We start from the raw sequence: 22,250 nt of genomic DNA, 5'->3' as shown, positions 1-22,250 counted from the left end.
TGTGACGTCGTCTCCTCTGTGTACACCAGCTGATCGGAGCATAATCAGATCCGTCATTAGAGTCATTTTGTAATGTTGTGAGTAATATTTGGGAGGTCAGTAGCGGCAGCAGCAGTCCGGTGTTCCGGCTCACTGGCGACCGACGTTCGCGGGAAACTGCGGCGCGTGCAGCTGACGCTCGAGCTCGGCGAGGCCTGTTTGTTTTGGTTGATACCGAGGCCTAACTGCGATGCTAAGCTAATGAGCTAGCTGTCACTGTCAGCAGGATTCCTGAATGTAAACTACTGGTGAAGGAGGTGAACGGTCGGAAAATATCTTGTCACACGATGAAGGCCTGACGAACGGATAAATATTGAGTATTAAGCTAGCATCCGTAGTGAATGGGTCGAAGGTGATTGAAGCCTATGTAGCCTGTCCGGTGCTCACACACAGACATCTCTTGTGCCAGCAGCGCTCTCGTCCAGCTACAAGATGTGGTTGAAACTGTTCTTCTTGCTCTTGTATTTCATAGTGCTGTTTATGCTAGCGAGGATTTTTGAGGCGGTCGTTTGGTATGAGACTGGTATGTTCGCCACTCAGCTGGTGGACCCAGTAACTCTTAGTTATAAGAAGTTGAAGACCATCCTGGAGTGTCGGGGGCTGGGATACTCCGGACTGGCCGAGAAGAAGGATGTCAGCGAGCTGGTAGAGAAATCAGGTAAAGGTCACACAATGATGAGTCATGGATTGGTCTCTAAACCAAGCCTGTAAGATGACACTCTTAAGAGACAGAATAGATGTAACCTTCAAACACAACGTTGGTGTAGTGTACGGAGGGAATAGTCTTCATTTGCATAACAGGCAATAACACATGATCATATTAAGAAATTGTGTTTTTTTTCCCATCTGGTTATTAATATTGTTAGTACAGTTTTTATTATTATTTCAGGTGGCTCTGGGAGTGGTGGAGATCCAGTATTAATCAGTTTTCCTGTGTTTAATTTCGAAGGAAGACAGTTCCCTTAATGTTAAAGACATTTACAGTATGTAAGCATTAATGTTTCTCTCGTGCTTCCATGGTCATAATTCCATCATAATGTTATCTTGTGTTTAGGGATGCACGATAATATTGGCATGTCATTGGATGTCGGCCAATATTGGCTTTAAAATGAACTATCAGAATCAGCCAACATGCTTTTTCTTATATGGCACCATGAATGCATATTACATATATGTAAAGTATTCTATTTCATGTCTCCATCTGCTGTCAGGCCATCACGATAAGAGTATGCATGCATAATATGATGATAATTCTACTAGAGAAGAGACTTGATGATCACTAAAATTAGGTGGGGAGAATATATTAATATCAGTTATTGGCTAGTTAAGTTGTTATATGTCGGCATATTGGATATCAGCAATAAATCTAATGTCATGTATCCCTTCTTATGTTATGAAAAAGAAATGCACAAGTGAATGTAAACGAATGCCAGCAAGTTTGTTCAATAGTGCAAAATTTACAAGACAACCAATTGTATTCAACAAAAGAAAATATCCGTGTTAGTGAGCCCTTCTTCTTTTCCAAGATAATCCAGCCACCTGACTGGTGTAGCTCATCAAGATGCTATTAGATAGCATTACCATTACATGGGTGTAAGGCCCTGATCAAACAGAAAGTGTTTGGCAAGTTGCAAAATGCAAGGCGCGCTGCTCTGCCTTTCTTTTTTTAATTTAATGCCACTAGTAAATAAAGGCTTGCTGCACCCTTTTATTCTTGCTAGGCAACCACCCCATCACCTCCTTACCCTAACCTTCCACTGTAATCAATCTGCCCCTATTTGTTTTCTTATTATTGTATTTATATCACAGCAATTAGCAGCTAGTTCCCTAAAATGGTCAGACAGAGGGTACTTGATCTAGCTCTGGTTGAAGGTGAGAGGCTGTCAGCAAATAGTTTGTTGGGGACAGGGAAACAGAGATCTGTGTGGGTACACAAGACCCTAATAAAGAGGATGGAATATGGGGAGTCTGTTGGCCATTTCCAAGCATATTTTAGGATGAATCGAGGGCAGTTTATAATTGGGGTTTACAAAGTTGTATAGTTCTGGGTATCCAGCAGCCGCTAGCCTACCACCAGTGTCTTCTCCATTGGTTACCATCTGTAAACTTGTGGTGACCACCACAGAAGGCCCGCCTTTCAAATCATCTGATTGCACTATGGGGAAAAAAGCAGAGATGGCATGTGGCGCTTTTCTGCTCTCAGTTGAAGCTTTTTTTAACTCAAGGAGTTCAGAGCACTCCGACAAAAATGCCATGCACCTAGAGTGCAGAAATGCGAGGCGCGTAGCAACAATTACAAAAAGCCACCTCTGGCTGCTAAAATGCTTTCTGTGTAATGGGCCTTAGACAGCTAACGTTAGCTAATGTTGCACACTGTTAGCACTTTACCTGAGTTGAAGAGAGGCAAGGCACTCTGGAACTCACATAAACGTGACATCCTTTGGATTTTCCTGCAAAAACCAGTCCACAGGCTGTTTTAGGCAACTGAGAAAGTTGGGGAAGATGTCATTTTTAGTTTAAGTATAATTTACATTACAATCTATTCACCCATTGGCAATAAATTGGCAATGAAAAACAATGAATACATGTAAGAAGTCACATACAGTACCTTTTTAAAAGTTGCTGAAAAAATAAATATTGAATAAACAGCAGTATTAGATTGTCTCTGAAAAAAATACTGTTCTTATCTAAACATATGAAGCAAGCCACACAAACTGTTGAGAAAGGCTATGTCCCAACTGTATTTTTAATAATGAATGTGTTGTAATGCCAATGGGATTTTCAGTGAGGTTGTCTGATCTCAGGAATAGACCCTGGAAGTTATAGTTTTACACTAGCTCTGTTAGTGCTTTTACGTGGACCTGAGTACCCTGTTTATGATCAGGTTTTTGAAGTATTCCATTTATGGGTTTGAGCATGTCAAGATATCAGAAACCTGGATAAATCCTTATCCTGGGCCCAGTTGTTCAGATGTAATCTGATCGGATTTCAGCTATCGGGTAGGATCAAATCCTGAAAATGGGTTGTTCAAAAGAAAAAAAGGATCCTAAAATTAGATTAGATCACGTAATCCAGTCTTGGTTTTGATCTGGATCAAACCTTCAGTATGTGTTGTTCAAAACTTTTTGGTAAGATTGGGTTACCTTTGATCCAAAAGATCAGGATCATCCTGATCCCAGCTGAAGGGTTGATTCAGGGTGGATTTCAGGAAGAAAATGTAACAAAACTTTAAAATTGGTCAAATATATTTATACATTTATGAACATTTTGCACTTGATTTGTTTAACAGTTACTGTGATAAAGTAGATAAAGTAGACATAAGCCTACACATGAAGCCCATAAAAGAATCCCCCAAATACCTGTCAAAATTAAAGAAAGATTATCATCTCAGAGATCTCTGTTTTGTTGTCTTTGGCGGCACCTATAGTGATAAGTGATAATCGTAGTGTGTCTGTTGGCAGACTGCCTATGTTGCGATGTGAAGTCCTATGGTTATCTGGATTTGGTAATCTGGAAAAGTTTGCATCACGATCAGGGCGATCCAATCTAAAGCTACTTTCAAAAACCAGCACAAAAGTAAGATGGATTAGCTGATCCTAGTCAACAAAACATGGGATTTCCAAATCTGGATCAGAATGAATCATGAAATGAAATGAACAACTTGGCCTTTTTATGAGAAACCCAAACATGCTAGCTGGAGTTTTCAAAAAAACAAACAAACAAACAAACAAACAAACAAACAAAAGAAAACAACTATAGGATACTATTGCATGTAAACACCCTTTCCTGGTTATTGTGAACCACCAACTACCTGCGCAGACATGTTGTTTACTGAGTGACGTAACAGAAACACAAGAGCAAGAGCAATTATCTGATATGAGTATTGTAATAAATATGGATAAGACTTGGGATGGGCAGATATCCAATATTAAAGGACTTGGATCAGGATCAGAGACAAAGAACTTGATGGGCACGTCCCTTGTGTATGCAAGGAAAATATAAAAGATTATGATGACAGTCGCAGCGTTTGAAGAGCCAGATTTCTGGTGTCCAGAAAATACACATAAAATCTGGACATGGTATTTACATCCTCAAATCTATAAATGGAATACTTAAAAAGCCTGATGGTTAACAGCTTACCCAGGTCCATGTAAAATCACCAACAGAGCCAAGGTAAAACTGTCAGCAGGGGCTGATACAGCTGCTGGACAGGGTCATGATCTGTCTGGAGACCAATACCAAGGATAATGAATGTGTATATTTAGATAAAAAAATGTGTGTTTTTTTTTAATATGATGCAAGGATTTTTTTAAAAACTTGAAACAACAAAGATATAATGGGTTTAGGTGTAATTTTAGTGCCCGCCCCATTGACTCCAACAGAATTGACACCAAAGTCTGACTCCTCCAACACTGTCACTATAGTCATGACAGTTCCTTCTTTTATACTTTCCTTAAGTGTAAGCAAACATACTCATGTATTGTTTATGTATTCATTCTGGTATCCTGTTGTGTAACCACACCCAGGTAGCTGATAAGTTCATACAAAATACCCTCTGCCTTATTCCTCCTTTCTCCTAAACAGTCATTGTTGTTTGCCTGAAAGCTTATTTCTGTCTCTAGAATGACCTGGTCCATAAATTTTGCTTTCCTTTGATGGAAATATTGATTCTTTGGTCTGTGACTAGGCAGAGTCTAACCTCTCCATACATGTTTAAGATATATTAAAATAATCTTTGTTGAATAATAATTTTGTATGATGTGTGTTTTCCACATTTTATGCCTCCATGACCTATGAGTATGCAAATGTGTTGGACACAGGACGTCTCGTACTTCACTGAAAGTCCATTCTTCGTGTTTGTGCTTTAAGTTTCCACATCTTTATGTATGTTGCATATTGGATTATAGTTGGCTCCAAGTCATAAAACCTAATGGTGCATTAGGTGTTAAACAGATTTAAGGTGAGGACAGAGAAACTTTACCCCCTCAGTTCATGAATGTGAAAACAAAGCCTACATAAATCCAAGCATCCAAGTGAAGTCACAATAAGAATATGGAGGTAAATTAATTATTGGTTTTGGTTTTTTTTTCTCGTCAGATTATATTTTTTTGACTTGTTGGCCTGCACTGGGCGGATCGGTACTGGCTTGTGGCCAAGATGCTGAGAATAACTGGTTTTACCCCTTTACACCTGACCTTTAGTTTGGTGGGAACAGTAACAATTTTTTTTGAAAGTAGGATTTGGTTTGGATGGATACATTTCAGCCCTTTTCAGATCATTGCACTGTTTTATTCCTCCACAGGAGAGTTGACCCAGGGGGAGCTGTACTCAGCCATCAAGAAAGAGAAGGAGCAGACAGAGGCAGGAGATGCCAGCACTACACACTTCAGTGGAGAGATGCACTTCTATGAATTAGTGGAGGACACTAAAGATGGGATATGGCTGGTTCAGGTAAAAGCACTGAGTAACTGTATAACTGTATATACTTAGTGGACATGACCATGATTCTACTACAAACAGTAGGGACATCACATTGGCCCTCATTTACGAAACAAACGTTTATAGAAGATGATTTCTGTGCTCAGATCTGTGCTGGTTTGTATGTTACGTTGATAAATAAGAGCCTGTGACTCCAATAAGAAAAATGTAATCTTTCAACGTCCATCTTGTTTAAGATGACCCATTCTGTCCCACTGTATGCTAATTTCACCTGCTGTCTGTTTTTTTTTTTTTTTTTTTTTTAAATCTATCTCAGAATTTTCAAGCTTTATCGAAGTGCTAAAAAGTACTAAATCTACAAAATACTTCTATAATGCAGGTGTTAATGTACAAAAACATAGCAGTCAGAGTGCTGTGAGCCAAACCCCCTCCACATCTGGAGGTGGTCTAGTTCACATTGCGACTGGATGTCAGACAGAGGCGCGTTTCACAAAATCAGAAGCGCCATGCTCCGTCAGCTGCTCCGTTGCCTTCCAAGTGAGCCAAAACTACAGCTGCAGTACCGATCATCTGTGTTACTTTCTTATTTCTTTTCTATATTATTTTAATAATAGCCTGATGTCACGGCTAGACAAGCAGACATACACACACCCACAAGCAGACATAAAAACAGACAGAAAGAGAATTGCAGATTGCGCAAGATTGCAGAATTGCATTTAATCTACTACGTCACCCTGGCAACCTGTTCAAAAATTAAATTTTTAGTAATACAGGAAATGCTGAAAAAAGGCACTGTTGGGTATTGGTACAGAGTACCAGTATTGGTTCACTGGTTTACTGGTAAACTTTATCGGTTCAATACTCAACCATAATAGTGCTACTAGTGTTAACAAACTCCTCTGTGGTTTAAAAGAACATTTAACTTCGCCTCTTCTGCTATCTCAAGCTGCCTGTGAGAAAGCTGCAGGCGAATCCTTCCTTTGCAAAGGAAATAAGTAGAGACTAAATTCTTTTCACTAAATCGGGCTTTTAAAGAAGTCAGACCTACCTGCTGTGGAAACTTACCCTCCAAACTAGCCTGGTCCTGGTCAGGTTAGCTTCCAGGCTTAGCGTTACTTTAAATTAAACCAACTTGAGCCGATACACAGCATAGTCATTCAGACTAAACACTGTTTGTCAAGTTCCACCTCAACATATCCTCTTCAGTACTGCACTGGTAATATGTGTCTGTTTGCACAACATGTCAAATTTCCATTACTGTTTACATGGGAGAAACTTTAATGTGCTGCAGAATATACAAACCAAGTCACTTAATCCATCTAAAAGGGAACTGAGGTTTCTAAAATATATGAATAATAATGTATGAAGAAAGTTCTTCTCACTCACACAAGACTTTGACCCAGCAGGCCATACTAACAAGCAGAGTCAGAAGTGATGTCATGTTGCTTAAAACTTTGAAACCTGAGCGAATTGGGCTGAAGAAGGCAATGAGCAACTTAACAAGAAATGCCCCCACAAAAAACAACAATAAACAAGGAAATTAGTCAGTTTTTTAAAATAATTTTCTCTGTTCCCCTCTTTTTAAAACCTAATTTGCAGGTCATTATCTTGTCAAGTTTTGTTGCTCATTGCCTTTTGTCCATGTTTTTAGAAGAAATCAAACTGATTTGGTGAGGTTTCAAAGGTTTAAATATTTGTGAAAGATGTCTGAATGCAGCACAAGAAAGCTGATCCAGGCTTCAAAGGACTGACAGAATTGTTTTGTATTAGTAGCATGACCCTGTCATGTCCCTGTGTGTACCCACAGGTCATTGCCCAGGACCGGGAAGCTCTGCTTAGTCACTCTAACTGGGGGAAGATGGTGCAGAAAGTGTCCCAGTTTGGGATCAGAACTGGAACCTTCAACTGCTCTAATGACTACAGGTGGGAAGCAGGGCAGTCCTCAGGTTCATTCATATCAGGGCATACTGACACATGACAAATAATGCTCATTTGACAGAAGCATTGGGGCTAATTGTCCTAGTAGGGAATTACATTTCTCCTTGTTCTGTGGAATATGTTTTGCTTTTTATTTTTCTCAGCTTCTGTATTTTTTTTTGTCAGTAAGTAGCTAAAAGGCTACTGACCCAAATGAAAAATTCAAATGTCAAATCTAATGCGTCTAATATCTAAAGCTCTTACTAACTGAGAAAGGACAAAAAGTTCTATTGCGATTTGACCACATGTGCAGATATTATAAGTCTGCTGAATGTGGTGATTTTTAAATTTACCTTTGGATATGTAGATGTCAGACAGATCCATCTGGTTATGGTGACCAAGTTATTTAGTCTTTATGTTCATGTTTTCAAGTGATCAGTGATGTATAGCCTTTTCTCTATAAAGAGCCCTGGGGTTTCACCTGGAACACGCAGAATTGAAAGATAAAAAGCAGTACAACTATAAATATTGTACATGGATAGATCTAAACAGAAATAAAAGTTCCTTTGATAACCTACAGGTCGGCTGTTTGGAGCCCCTGTGGTTTCGCTGTAAATTATGAGGGCGATGGTGAGAGAGAGTGGTGGATAAAAACACACCGAGCCAAAGAACAAGCCGTTGTGCAGCTACAGACTCTCCTTAGCAGCTAACCCAGTAGCACACACAGTTGGGGAGACGATTCATCAAGAAAGACTGAAAGGTCCGTTAGTGACGACTGTTAAGTTTGTTTTTATTTGACTGTGACATTTAACAAAGATGTTTATTCATGTATTTATTAGACTGAAAGAGCTCAGAGAGCTTGTGGGATGTAGCAAACTCAAAGAAACAGTACTGATACTATGCGCTCTAGTGTCAGTAGTAACATACTGTAAAACTTCAATTAAAATTCCCAATTAAATGCCCAATCATTTTTACTAGCCTGGTGTGACTATACATTTTGACAAATAAAGGCCCGTCTCAATTAGACACCTGGTCTGCCAAGCAGTTCATTTCTAGATTAGTTCTGTATAAAACAGGTTGTTGGCTACCACCAGCTAGATCAAATGAAGGACTTGTAACTGATTTGTTATTCAAGCCTTATTTTATACAAGTATAATTCATTCTGGTTTAAATAAACAATTTGATCGTATTTCCCATCTTAGCTGAGCAACAGTTTCATGTAAAGGAATTAAAGGTCTGTCCCATATAGACGCCTGTCCCAAATATAAGGCTATTAAGTTCAGTGATTTAAGCAAATAATAGTCCGGGCTGCAAATTGAAGTTTATAGTAGTTTATATAGTAGTTGAGGGGTTATGTTAAGGATGGCTCCAGTGTGTCGTCGAGCTTTTAGACCCACCCAAAAAAATCCTGGATACATAAATGGTAAAAAACAGTTTGACCCCACAATTCAGCACTACACAGTTCACGGTCTTTTACATGTTTTCAGCAAGTATTTTCTGACATGTATAATGTGTTTAAACAGAAATCACTGATTTTGTTTTACCCAGACTTTAACAAGCCCATTTCAGCCAGACTGTAATTCCTGCTATGTACAAACAAACAAAAGCCCAAATTATGTCAGTTTTCATAAGTGTAAAATTAAAAGCATTTTGTCTGAAATTTGTCTTGCATTTCTACTTTTTTGCTATCTGCATTCCTGTGCGCAGGGAGATGTGTTGGGGTGGTGAAATGTGATGTTGAAATGGGACTCAGACATTGATTAAAAGCATAGATTTTTTTTTCACCTTGTACAAACTAATGATGCTGTTTAATCATGGCATTTAAAGTTCTGCTTCTTCCGTCATTCCTTGAACCCCTGATAAAAAGGACAAGCTATGATTTGAGGTACGCTCACATTAGTCTTTTGTTAAATGGAATGTCATCTGGTAGTGTGATTTCGTACTACACAGGATGTTTCAGTTTTCAGTGTATTAATGCACAAAACATACACACACATGTTCCTTAAATCTCCATGAACACAGGCAAGGAGGAGTTTTCTAAAAATGAGAGCAAATTTTATGAGAGACCTGACTTTGGATGCGATGATGTCATCATCAGTAGCACACCTATCAGTCTAGGTGTGGACAGTAAACAGAGGACAGAGCACTGGTGGTCCACTGGGACTGATAAAGACCATCCAGGACATGTCAGTTGTCCACATGTCGTGTCTTCCTACCTGTAATGAGAATTGTACTCCAGAGTAACGTCTAACATGATGCTTGTCTATTGTGTCCACCAGGTCATGTATCAAGCGTGGCTGGCAGCGCTCCACCCTCATCATGTCTGTTCCTCAGACTTCAGCATCGAAGGGTAAAGTCATGCTGAAAGAGTACAACGGCCGTCGCATTGAAACTGAACACATTTTCCGCTGGATGACCTCACACGTGGCTCATCGAGTCAAAACCCTCCGAAATTCTGAGCAGCTGGTGGAGGAGTGGCGCCCTGACCCGGCCCACCCAGTCAAGATGTTTCTGTTCGCTCATCTGTCGCAGCCGCCCGCCTTCTTCTCCTCGCTGTCTGTCAAGTTCACTGGCAGGATCGAGTTCATATTTGTGGACGTACGTCACTGGGACAACCACAGCAGCCTATCAGAGATTGATGTGACACAGAGTCCCGCCTACATTCTCAAGATGCCTGAGGGCATTTATCGCTATGGCAACAGGTGATGATTGAACATGGAAATTAGAACGGGTTTTTGTTTATACAAACAAATACAAATGTATTTAAATTGTTTCTTCTTTCCACTCCTTCTCTCCTCCACCACCTTTTCTCCTCTCCACATTACCTTCACTCCTTCTCTTCTCCTCCACCTCTTCTCCTCTCCACCTCTCCTTCACTCTACCTCTTTTTCTCTTCTCCTTCACCTATTTTCCTCTCCAACTCTCCTTCACTCCTCTTCTTCTCTCCTCCACCTCTCACTGACTCCTCCTCACCTCTTCTTCTCCCTTTCCTCTCCTCCCCTCCTCTTCTCCTCCCCTTCTCTACTTCACTCCTCCTCTTTACCTCTCCCCCACTACTCTTCCTCTTCTCTCCTCTCTTCTCTTTCGCTCCTCTCTTCTTCCCCCCCTCTTCTTCTGTCCTCCTCCACCTCTTCTCCTCTCCTTCTCTACTTCACTCCTCCTCTCCACATCTCCTCTTCACTTTCTCTTCTTTCCTCTTTTTCTCCCTTTCCTCTCCTCCCCTCCTCCTCTTACTCTCTCCTCTTCTCCACCTCTCTTCTACGTTTCCTTTCTTTCTCCTCCTCTGTAGTACTGGGGAGTTCCTGTCCCTGGCTGCCATGGATACTTTCCTGCGTTCAGTCCAGCCAGAGGTCAATGATCTGTTTGTTCTCAGTCTGGTCCTGATCAACTTGCTGGCCTGGATGGACCTCTTCATTACACAGGTCACTTCCTGTTTTTCCATAAGGCACAGTGGTGGTAATGAACAGTCCATTTACTTAAGTACTGTATTCAAGTGCAGTTTTGAGGTACATGTACTTTATCTGGGTAATTTTAATTCTTGAATTTTGAAACATAAAGGTCTGATCTAAAAGGGTTAGTTCTTCGGAACAAGTGCTTTTTATATTTTAAGTACAATTTAGTGATAATACTTATGTACTTTTACTCACAGTGACATTTTGAATGCTGGTCTTTTGGTAATAGTTTTCCTACACTGTGCTACTGCTAATTTTATTTAAAGGGTCTGAATAGTTACTTAACTTTTTATCTTATTTCATTTTTTGAATTGCTTCTACACAGTGCTGCAGAGAGAGAGAACAGAGGCTTCCATGTAGTTCTGCATTTATTGTCCCGTGTTTTTTTTTAACATGTATTTATTTTCATGGACAGGGAGCAACAGTCAAACGATTTGTAGTTCTGATCCGAACACTTGGAACCTACAACTCCATACTGCTGGTGTCCTGGCTTCCTGTTCTGGTAGGAAATCACTCATACCACACGGTTCTCACAGCTGACTTCATCAACAAAGTTAGTTTCTACACCTGCTTCTCTCAGTGGCGTTATCACAAACCCACTTGTTTTCTTTTTTTGAGGGGTTGTTCCAGAAAGGTGGTGTAACAAACCCTGAACCATTACCTGAGCTCTAAGTTGAAGGTACCCTGTGGAGCAGTTTTTTCATGAATGTGTCCCCATTTTGTTTACATCATGCATGTGCACATGTATGAGGGGCCGTCTGTATGGACAGCAGTGAGTACCTGACAGCCATGTGTAGACACCAGGGATGTCAACTGCCCAACACCCATTAACTGGTTACTATCCGGTTAAGTTCTAAGAACAACAACAACCAAAAACAAAAACAATGCAAACTTATGTGTATTTCAAGAGGCCTTTCCTTTTAGGCCAGTGCTCTATTGACTCAGTGAGCTTCAGTACCTCATTTCAAAGTACTATCCATTTACAGAGGTTGAAATTTAAATGTTTTGTGGTTTAAATGTTTTGTCTTTTATTTTTTGCCAGCTTTGCTGACAGCCAGCCAGTCAGCCATGTTAACATGTGGAAATACAGCACCCATGGCCCACTCTCCAGTCTCCACTGGTTATCTAACATTAGCCTTGCCTGCTCCGCACTGTGCACCACACAGGTCGGGTGGGAGTTAGCTAGTGGTGCTGCTTATTCTGCGATTACCACGAGTAACACTGTCCTTGTGCTGGCACCGCTTTGCTGTGGTACATGGTGGCAACCCTTCAGTTTCCCCCCAGGTAACTCCGGTGAGTAAACGACTTCATTTTGAGCCGCAAAACCCCTTTAGCATTGTTAGCAGCACTAGCTGTGCTGATACTGCTAGCAGCACTAACAGAGCTAACAGTAGTAGCTCAAGGGGATTTGCAGCTCAAAATTGAGCCGCTCACTCCATGTTTCCATGGCATTTCTGTTTGGTCGGGACTGTGTTTCAAGCAGTGATTGCAAAATGAGCAGTGCAGCTAGCTTATGTCCACTCCCACCAGACCTGGGTGGTGCGCAGTGCTGTAAACTGAATAGTAGAAAAACTACCCTATAAACCGACATACTTAACCAGCCAAAAATACTCTTGGTGATGAACTGATTAACATCTAAACATTTACATCCATAGTCGACACTTTTTTTTTTGTTTGTATTTTTGTAATCCAGAGTATCTCTCTGATATGTCTTCGATTTTATACCTGAAATCTTGTTTAAATATGATAAAGTTTTCCTGTCTTGTTTTCGATCGCTGACTTCAGAATGTATTTTGGAAAGTTCGTCTTTGATGAATTGATTCTCCAGCAGCATTAAGTCCAAAGAACATCTGTTAAAAACCCCCTGCACCACTTTTTGCAGAACTCATTGTTGTCTGTTTTAATCCTTAGCCTTTACACTGCCTATTCAAAGCAGGAATAATGTGCTGCTGTTATGCCGCTTCTACACAGCTTCTACCGTGCTGTATATAAGGTATGACCATGGAATAATGTTGTCTTGCCTTTAATCCTCCACGGAAGGTAGTAACAGTGCCGAAACGGTGACTGTATAAATAGGACAGTCTGCAGGACGGGATCATGGGTGGCAGGGGTGTGAGGACGTGTTATAAGCAACACACCGGGTGAGATTTAAAAAGCAGCTATCAGCAATTAGCGGCTAACTCAAAGAAGAAGAACAGCGGCTATAAATGGCCGCAAATTGGGAAAACAATTAAGTCCAAGAGCTCCTTGCCCTCCGAGCAGAGGACGAGATCAGCCGCCATATAAAAGGGATGGTAAATGATTGTTATTGTTTATAAAACCACTGCCGATGTGAATGTTATATGTCACACTAGAGGCCAACGCTGTTGTGTTACATGTCACTCCCGTCAGGCCTCTTATGATTCCGCAAAGCCATGATGCAGTGTATAATCACACACTGGAGTGGAATGTTACTGCCGTTGTTTGGTTCTGTTTAAAAATGCAAAGGAGGTGTAAAGAAGGGACTTAACAGCAGCTCTATAGCGCTATCTTTGTAAAAAGGGGTCTTGTCACAACTGTGCATGCGATCAATTGTTACAAATGTGGACCTGTGCGCACTGCAATTTTACACTGAATGTGGAGCCATACACTAACCATACTATTACTATTTGAACAAGTGGAGATTTGAATTGATGATAATTAATCAATGATTAATCACTCCTTCTAGGCTCTCCTCCAGCTGCCCTATCTGGACACTCTGTATGGTTACAGTCTGAAGCTGCTTCGTTACGCTGACACCACTACATTGGCCAGCCTGGTGAGAGCTGACTGGACCTTCTACTCATCCCACCCAGCTCTCTTCCTGTCCACCTACCTGGCCCATGGCCTGCTGGTCGACTACTTTGAGAAAAAACGCCGCTGTGGCATCAGGAGCCAAGAGGACAGCACCACCAACCTGGAATGGCTGGCCAGTCTGTGGGACTGGTACACTTCCTATCTGCTCCACCCTATCGCATCACTGCAGCAGGTCCCATCTGACCACTCAGACTGGGAGGATGACCCCAACTTCTTATTTGAGCGCTTGGCTTTCCCCGATCTCTGGCTCCGCCCATTAGTAAACATGGACTATATTAAAGCCCTGCCGACCTGGAGGTTCAGAGCTGTGGCTCAGGACAGGGGGGAGGGGTCTGCTGAAAAGCTGGATGAAGAGACAGATAGTTCACAGTCAGACACAGGGAGCAGGGAGCAGATGGATTCCCTTCCCGCTGGCCCCAGCAAACCTCCTCACAGCAGCAAAACACACAAGAGATCATTGTGCAGTCAGGACAGCAACACACACAATAACATGGACCCTAGCAGCAGCTGTCAGTGTTCCACTGCTGCATCATCCTTCTGCTGTCGTCATGGGAACATAAGCTCACCATCAGCTGACAAGGCACCGAAGGATGGCTGCCTCACACCCGAAGGTGTCTCTAACCATCAGCACTGTGATTGGTCGGCATGGCCCTGTAACATGCTGCAGTGCTCAGAGTGTGTGGTGTGTCTGGAGAACTTTGTGAGTGAGGAGCTGCTGATGGGTCTACCCTGTGGCCACGCCTTCCACCAGCAATGCATAGTGGTGTGGTTGGCAGCAGGCAGACACTGCTGCCCAGTGTGTCGCTGGCCCAGCTACAAGAAGAAACAGCAGAGAGCCGCACAGAGCAGCTCGACTGAAAACACACTGCAGGACTGATGAGCATGTCTCGGGGCCCTTCTTCATGTGTTCTCTCTACTCTCACTGTTCATTGGCACACAGCTCACTGGGCATTGATACTGTGTTTCATATCATCACAGCTTGCTTGGGGTGAAGTTGGGACTGGGGAGGAATTAGGGAGAAAACTTTGCCAGTAGGTGTGATCAGGGCTGCTGTTGTCATCAGTCAGCTTCCAGTTGAGGGCAATATGTTGGCCATTATGGCAGACAGATGAAACTATAAGAGCCCAGTCACCATGGTTTCTGTATAGACACAGTTACCATTGGTGAAGTCACAGCAAACTTGGTAGTGCAATAAAAAGATATTTCTGGTTTGACTTTTTTCACCTAGCAGAGTCCGTTCCCTCCTGAAACCATCAGAGGGATGTTTCTTTCACATGATGTTGTGATTTCAGGCTGGACAAGAAACATCAAAACAGACATGTACTCTGTCTGCTCCATCCTGTATCATAATGACTGACTGCAGACGCCAACACCTCCATGCTCTGTGTGTTTGGATTTGTACTTCCAATTTTGTTAAGAATTGGAGGGAACTGGACAGTCTTCTCCATTGAACCCTCTTATCAGTCAGAACAAGAAAGATGTATCAGTCAGCACAACAGTACAATTCAATGAATGAATCGGGTATGAAGTATCAACTCTAGTCCTTGTGGTCCTGAAGGTAGTGCCATGACCCCACCACCCTCCTCACAATCTTTATTTTTACATGACCTAAGGATTTAGTCTGATCATCCACAGACAATGTGCAGGTTTCCTGCCCCACCACTGTCTATAGGTCCTACCCTAATTGTGCCCTATCACATCTAACAGTTTGTCTGTCTGGTGCATTTAAGAATGCAGTTCTCCGGCTGTGATTGGTCACTCAGAACCCAAACACATCCAGATGTTGTAGACTTTGTTTGTAGATACAGATACATAGAAAAGTTTGGTGGTCATAGTATGGATCTAATCACTGAGCCATGTGAGGTATTTAGTAACATGTCTGGATCACCCACATGTTTTTCACAGTAACCTCCAATAACTAAATAGAGTCCCAACACAGCCTGATTTGATATGCACTAAACCACAGATACCCCTTTTCCACCAAATTAGCTCTGGTCATCATCATTCTTGGAACCTTGGTACTATCTAGCAAACCAGCCCATGTTTCCACCAGTTTTAAGTGGAACCATTGTAATCAGGGATGTGTCATCAACAGAGGGTCTTGCACAATGCACAACAGAAGTAAACAGTAGAAGCAAAATCAATGTTTATGTTGATTATTTGCAAACTTTTGTTCCGTTAGGACAGATATTTGTTTTTACCCTGAGAAGAGGTATGGACCAACTATTGATGAGACCACTGCACGCTCTTTTTTGACAGTCTCTTGATTTCTCCGTAGTTGCCTTCTCCATCCTCTCTTTCCAACCTTTAGAGTATGACACACCCACTGGCTCAAGGAAAATCTGCTATTTTTTGGTTCCAACCGAGAAACAACTTTTCAGGTTCTGAACCAGCTTATTTTTGGTCGAGGTGCTTTGAACAGTTCAAAATTAGGTGCCGAAACAGAACTAGTTCCATGTTGGTGGAAAATGGGTAAGAGGGTGACAGTCTTTAATCAGGGCTCTCACACTGATGTGATAAAGATGTGTGTACAATGATGCAGCACTTTGAAAACATGTATAACATCCCTCATGTTAGAGGCTGCGCCCGTATACGCACTCTCTGTGACCCATCTATAAAGTCTGAGGTTTTTGTGGGTCTGTGAAGGCAGCGTAGGCAGAGCTTTCCATAAGTTCTTTTATTCCTTAGCAGCTGTTTGTGACTTGCGGGGGGATAATTGAGTCAGAGTTGATCAGATCAGATCGATGGAGAGGAGCAGCTGCTGAAAGTGAATGCAAACTTATAGACCCAGCAGAATGAACTGTGAAGTTTCATTTTCAATGCGCCCGATGTTCTGCTGCTCTGTCTCTGCCCTGATTGCACTCTGCACTCCAACAGTGTGGTGCTATAAACAACCGACTGGTACATATACTCCAAAAGCGCTCCTAATGAACATTCCAGCTCCAGTAATAGAAAATCTGTTTGTGGAAGCAGATGTTTTAATCATGGCAGTTTGCCACAAATAAATGAAAGTGTGGGAAACCCTACAAATAACAAGTACCCAGTGGTATCGAAAAGTCTCCAGTCAAATGATACCTGCATTGGATTTGTTTTGTGCCGTTGGTGTGAGAATCCCAGATTGTCCCAACCCCCCACCAGATCAGCAAACTCTCTGTTGCTGCTGTCTCTGGAGCTGCTCTCTTCCCAGTTCTCTTGGTCAGTTCAACATCTGCCCAGTTAACATGAGCTAACACAGCAGTGGCGGTTAACATCCAACATCAAGCCGTGAAACAGTCCCAACAGGCTCATATTGACACTGAAATGGGTTGACTCTGTTTTAAACCCATTCATACCTGTTAGGTAACATAAGCATCGTGATGCTAACAGTTAGCCCTGTCACCGTGTGTGTGTGCGGTGCATGGTGTATGTGATGAAGTTGGCAGTTAAGCATGCCGAGATGCAACTAAAATGTTTGAAAGTGTGGCTATACTACACACCACTCCATTCACATCATGGCTATTGAATGAAGAACTCTGTCGGTATCAGTATCACTTAAAGGGTTCTGGTAGAAAGCCCTCAAGGAAAACTTATGCCAGTTGCAACAAGTCTGCTTTCTCTGTCATGCTAAACTCTGCATGGGCTCCCCACAATACTAAACCATGTCATTACTGTGTGTGTCCACACTACAGTGTGTCACCACATGCTTGTGGATATAAAGATATTTAATCAGTAAGTCTTCAGGCACACAGAAATGCCTTTGACACAAATCATGCATTTTAAAAGTAACACTATAACATACATTGTAGAAATGAGTGACCTCCACCACCAGCCTTACCTTAGGCCTTTGCACGTGACTGATCACAGCCAGGGCCACAAGCTATGTACAGCAGCAGTTACTCTAGCTACAATCTCAATTCCAAAAACACTGGGCGTTTTGTAAAACAAATAAAAACAGAATGCAATGACCTGTAAATCCTTTTCAGCATATATTAATTTAATGTTCAAACTAATAAACTTAATTGTTTTTTTTGTAAATATACACTTATTCTGAATGTGATGCCTGCAACACGATCCAAAAAAGTTGGGACAGGAGCTTACTACTGTGTTACATCACATTAACACTCAATAAGTATTTGGGACGTGAGGACTCTAATTGCTGAAGTTTTGGAAGTGAAATTCTTTCCCATTTTTTGTTCATACATGACTTCAGTGTCTCAACAGTCCGGGGTCTCTGTTGTCTTATTTTGTGCTTCATAATGCTCTACACATGTATAATAGGAGACCAGTCTGGACTGCAGGCAGGTCAGTCTAGTACCTGCTTTCATTTACTGCGAAGCCATGCTGTTGAAACGTGTGCAGAATTTGTCTCATTGTCTTTATGGAATAAGCAGGAATGTCCCAGAAAAAGACGTCGTCATCTGGATGGCAGCATATGTTGCTCCAAAACCTGTATGTACCTTTCAACATTCATGTGCAAGTTACCCATGATGCCATGGGCACTAACACACCTCCATATCATCACAGATGCTGGCTTTGAACTGGTCACAATCTCAAAGGTCCTTTTCCTCTTTAGCATGAAGGACACAACATCCATGATTTCTACAATGTGAAATGTGGACTCGTCAGGCCACAGCACACTTTTACACTTTGTGTCAGTCCATCTCATATGAGCTCAGGCTCAGAGAAGTTGGCTGTGTTTCTGGATTTCGTTGATATATGGCTTTTTGCATAGTAGAGTTCCCATAGTGTTCCCAAGCCCATGTAGTAATATCCTTTATATAGTCATGTCAGTTGTTAATACAGTGCCGCCTGAAGGGTCAGACGTCATGGGCATTCACTGCTGATTTTCAGCCTTGCTTCTTATCTGCAGATATTTTTTTCAGATTCTCTGAACTTTTGATGATATTATGGATTGTAGATGGTGAAATCTCTAAATTCCTTGCAATAGTGCTTTGAGACAGGTTGTTCTTGGACTGTTGGACTATTTGCCCATGCTATTTTTCACAAATTGATCATCCTTGCGAGTGACAACTAAGCATTTTGATGATGTCCCCTTCATACCCAGTCATGATACTTAAATCTGTTGCTAATTTACCTGTTTACCTGTGAAATGTTGGGTGTTTTTTGAGCATTCCATAACTTTCCCAGTCTTTTGTTGCCCTTGTCTCAACATTTTTGGAATGTGTTGAAGTCATCAAATTCAGAATATGAGTGTATATTTACAAAAACAATAGTTTATCAGTTTGAACATTAAATATTTTGTCTCTGAACATATTCAATTGAATATAGGTCAAAAAAAGATTTGCAAGTCATTGTATTCTGTTTTTATTTACACTTTATACAGTGTCCCAACTTTTTTGGAACCAGGGCCACACTTCACTAAACAAAACTAATTAATACTTAAGATTACCAGTGGTTCAGATACCGCTAAGTAACATGAAGGGTGTCGCTGTATCTGCAAGTCTGCAGTTCCCCTCAGCTTCACAGAGCATCTTAGCGTCTTTTAGCTTGTCCTTTTAATTCAAACTCTGCTCTCGTCAACCTCATTTCCAGCATCATTTTGAGTGTAGAAGCTCTGATAAACCCACAGTACACTACCTGCCCAGCAGCAAACAGCAGACGGACTTATTAAAAAGACTAGCTGGAATACATAGTGGAGAATCAAGCAGCTAAAGAGCAGCCCAGTCATCAGAGGAAAATGTTGGTATTGTATGTGTCTGCAAACCACAAATATGTTGCATACGTATCTTATCAATGTTTCTGAAGTTACATAGCACATGAGCTGACTTACAAAAAGCAGCTGTTTTGTATTGAGACATTAAAAGTTTCTCTGACTATAATTGTGCCACAGACTGTGTTTTTTTTAAGGCCAAACATGATCTTTTCCTAACCATAACCAAGTGCTTTTTGTGCCTAAACCTAACCACACGTCAACAATAGTGTTGTTGAAATGTAACGAAACAAACAAGTTGGAACGTATGGGCAACATAATATACAAATGTAACTGTGGTTTTCAGTAACGTACAACATAAACATTTTTCTAGAGATTGGTGGAGACCACACCAGAGCTAAAAGAAGGGTGAATAATGAACTTCAAAAATTTATCAGTTGGACACAAACACCATTCCAATGGGACAATCATGTTGCTCTGAGTCTGCTGCATGTTGAATTGTGCCACTTTTTGTTAACATAGTAACTATATCACCTTTATAGGAGCTCGCAAAAAGAATCTATTATTCAGCTGTAACAACACAGTGGTCTTGTTTAATCAATGCAGTATCATGACTGACCCGAAACAATGCTGCAGGGTTGTTTTAATTGAATATGATCAAATAGAATTGGCTAAAAGATTCTATAGTAGTTCTTAACTCTACAGTACAGTTGCACTATCTTTATTTAGCACAAATAGATTTTTTTTTACGTGTCTGATGTGCATGTCATGATGGCTGTTATTGCTTGACCCTTTTCCTTCATTACAGATGGACGTGTGTTAGCGAGACATCCTGATATGAATTTAACATGGTGGATATCATGTATGAAGGTGCAGGAGGGTCTCTAGTCTTCCTCAACGTGAGCCTCTTTCATCAGCCAAACAAACTTGAGTTTCAGAGCAGCTGGAGAACAAAAAGATTTGAGTGGAAGATATTCAGTGTGCATGCTTTATTTTTCCTTCACTAATCTCCATGTTGGCTGCCAGGAGCTGAGCTCCAGTCAGGCTCCTGCTGCTGTACACACTCTCTGCAAGTGTCACACCTTGCTAATGGGCAGCTTGTTGTGCAGTAGTCAGAGAGCAATAGAGAATACAATAGAGAGAAACCCACAGTTGGCTTTTGACTCAATTGATAGTTTTAATTTCAAAGAAAAGAAACAGTGCTCTTATTAAATGACCATGAGTACATTTAAAGCTAACTATGTGGTCTCAATTTATCAAAAATAATGACTAGATATTTGGGAATTAGAGGTTTTGTAGTACCTTAAACAGTCTGAGAAGAGACCCCTTAGACCTGTACAGTATAAATTACTTGCTGATATTAGAATATGACTGTGTAATTCTGCTACTGCTAGCACTCTGTGGCAAATGCAGAAAACTCCCAGCCTGGTCTCATAGAAATGAGTGAAATGGACACCAAATCTTAACAAGGCATTACTTGGTGATGGGCAAGAAATGTGTTAAAATTATACACTGGCAACAAAACCAATGCAAAGCCAGTGATGATCTTTAGCTGTGATGGACTCATGAGTAAAGAACAAAGAGTGAGAGACCCTGTGTAGGGTGAGCAGGAGCAGTGGTGGATGGTTCAAACAAACATGGACTCTCAACCAGGAGATCGCTGTTTGTAGGGGTGGGGGGAAAATTGATACAGCATGGCATAACAGTATTTTGTGTGTCAATATTGCATTGATACAAGTATATTTCTATGAATCATTAATATTGCAAATACAAATTAAACTTTCGGTAGCCTGCAAAAATAATGAATTTTTTTTTGTCAATTAGAAACATTTTACTGCAATAAAAATGATGGAAGTGAGAAAATTTATCTCTAAAATTTTATCATATTAGGTAAAGCAGATGCTGACAAATTTTTCCTTGAGTGACATAATTTTCAGTTGAAAAAATGTATGTCACAACGTGTCATTTCAATACTCAGCCTATGGCAAAACATTTAAATTCGCAATAAGATTGTTTCATGATTAAAGTATGGTAATCATTTTGTATCGCGGAGCCTCTGGTGAGTGCCACCTGTAGCTGGTTGTGTCCTGTTTGAAATCAAAAGTTAACGTAGTTACGTAATTTTACTGACTTTACGTAATTACGCAAAGTACTTTAGGTAGGTACTTGCATGCATTTCTGTCACTTACATCCCCTACGTATTTACTTTAACCAAAATCACAATCTTTTCGTAAACTTATCCAACCATTTCTTTGTTCTTAAAACTTAAGCATTATTTTCCTCCTTTAACTTAACCAAACTATGACAGCTTTACATTACAACTGTGACTGTTAGTGATAGACTTTGGCACTGTTTTGTGTTGCCAATGCATAATGTTTACACATTTCATTCTCACCACCATGTAATGCATTGTTAAGATATGATGTCCACTTTACATATGTCTTTGAGACTGTGTTGAAACTTAAGCAAGCTAAGGAAGCATATCTTTATTGTATTGCCAAAGCTTTAGGTTACAGTTTATAGCTCACACATGCTTTGTTAATGATCTCATTATGTTTTAAATGCTACCCATGGAGCTATTACTTTAACACATTGTTTCAAAAAACATCCTGATTTAAAATGTCCGAAACTAATAGAAATTGACCATTTTTTAAGGGTGCCTATAGTCGTAATCTCTCAGCTCATTTCTGTCTTCTTTCTGTGTGTGAAGGGCAAGAAAATAAATACAAAATAAAAATAAAAGTGTTTCAGAGCTTTGTGTTGAGTTGTTTTGTCATCATTCTGGGTGGTAAGGGTCTGTAAAGAAGAGAAGGTCACACAGATACATCAGAGTTAAAGAAACAGTTGTTAACTTTTATGATGATAAATTCAAACACAACACTTTTGTTTCTGCTCCCATTTTTCACAGGTTTAAGTTC

General features: G+C 40.8%; 1 protein-coding gene across 1 annotated transcript; it reads left to right on the top strand.

Moving 5' to 3' along the window:
* Positions 1 to 22,078, top strand: rnf103 (ring finger protein 103). Its single transcript, XM_050041897.1, has 7 exons — positions 1 to 697; positions 5,342 to 5,490; positions 7,286 to 7,401; positions 9,675 to 10,097; positions 10,685 to 10,817; positions 11,263 to 11,349; positions 13,555 to 22,078. Exons 1-7 carry the CDS (start codon positions 472 to 474, stop codon positions 14,557 to 14,559), a joined length of 2,139 nt encoding a protein of 712 aa, XP_049897854.1. The 5' UTR covers positions 1 to 471; the 3' UTR covers positions 14,560 to 22,078.
* The last annotated feature ends 172 nt before the right edge of the window (positions 22,079 to 22,250 follow it).

The sequence above is a fragment of the Epinephelus moara genome, chromosome 4, assembly GCF_006386435.1.
Source record: "Epinephelus moara isolate mb chromosome 4, YSFRI_EMoa_1.0, whole genome shotgun sequence".
Taxonomy (NCBI): Eukaryota; Metazoa; Chordata; class Actinopteri; order Perciformes; family Serranidae; genus Epinephelus; species Epinephelus moara.
Note: the sequence above shows the minus strand (reverse complement) of the source record. Positions and strands in the feature narration are given on the sequence as shown.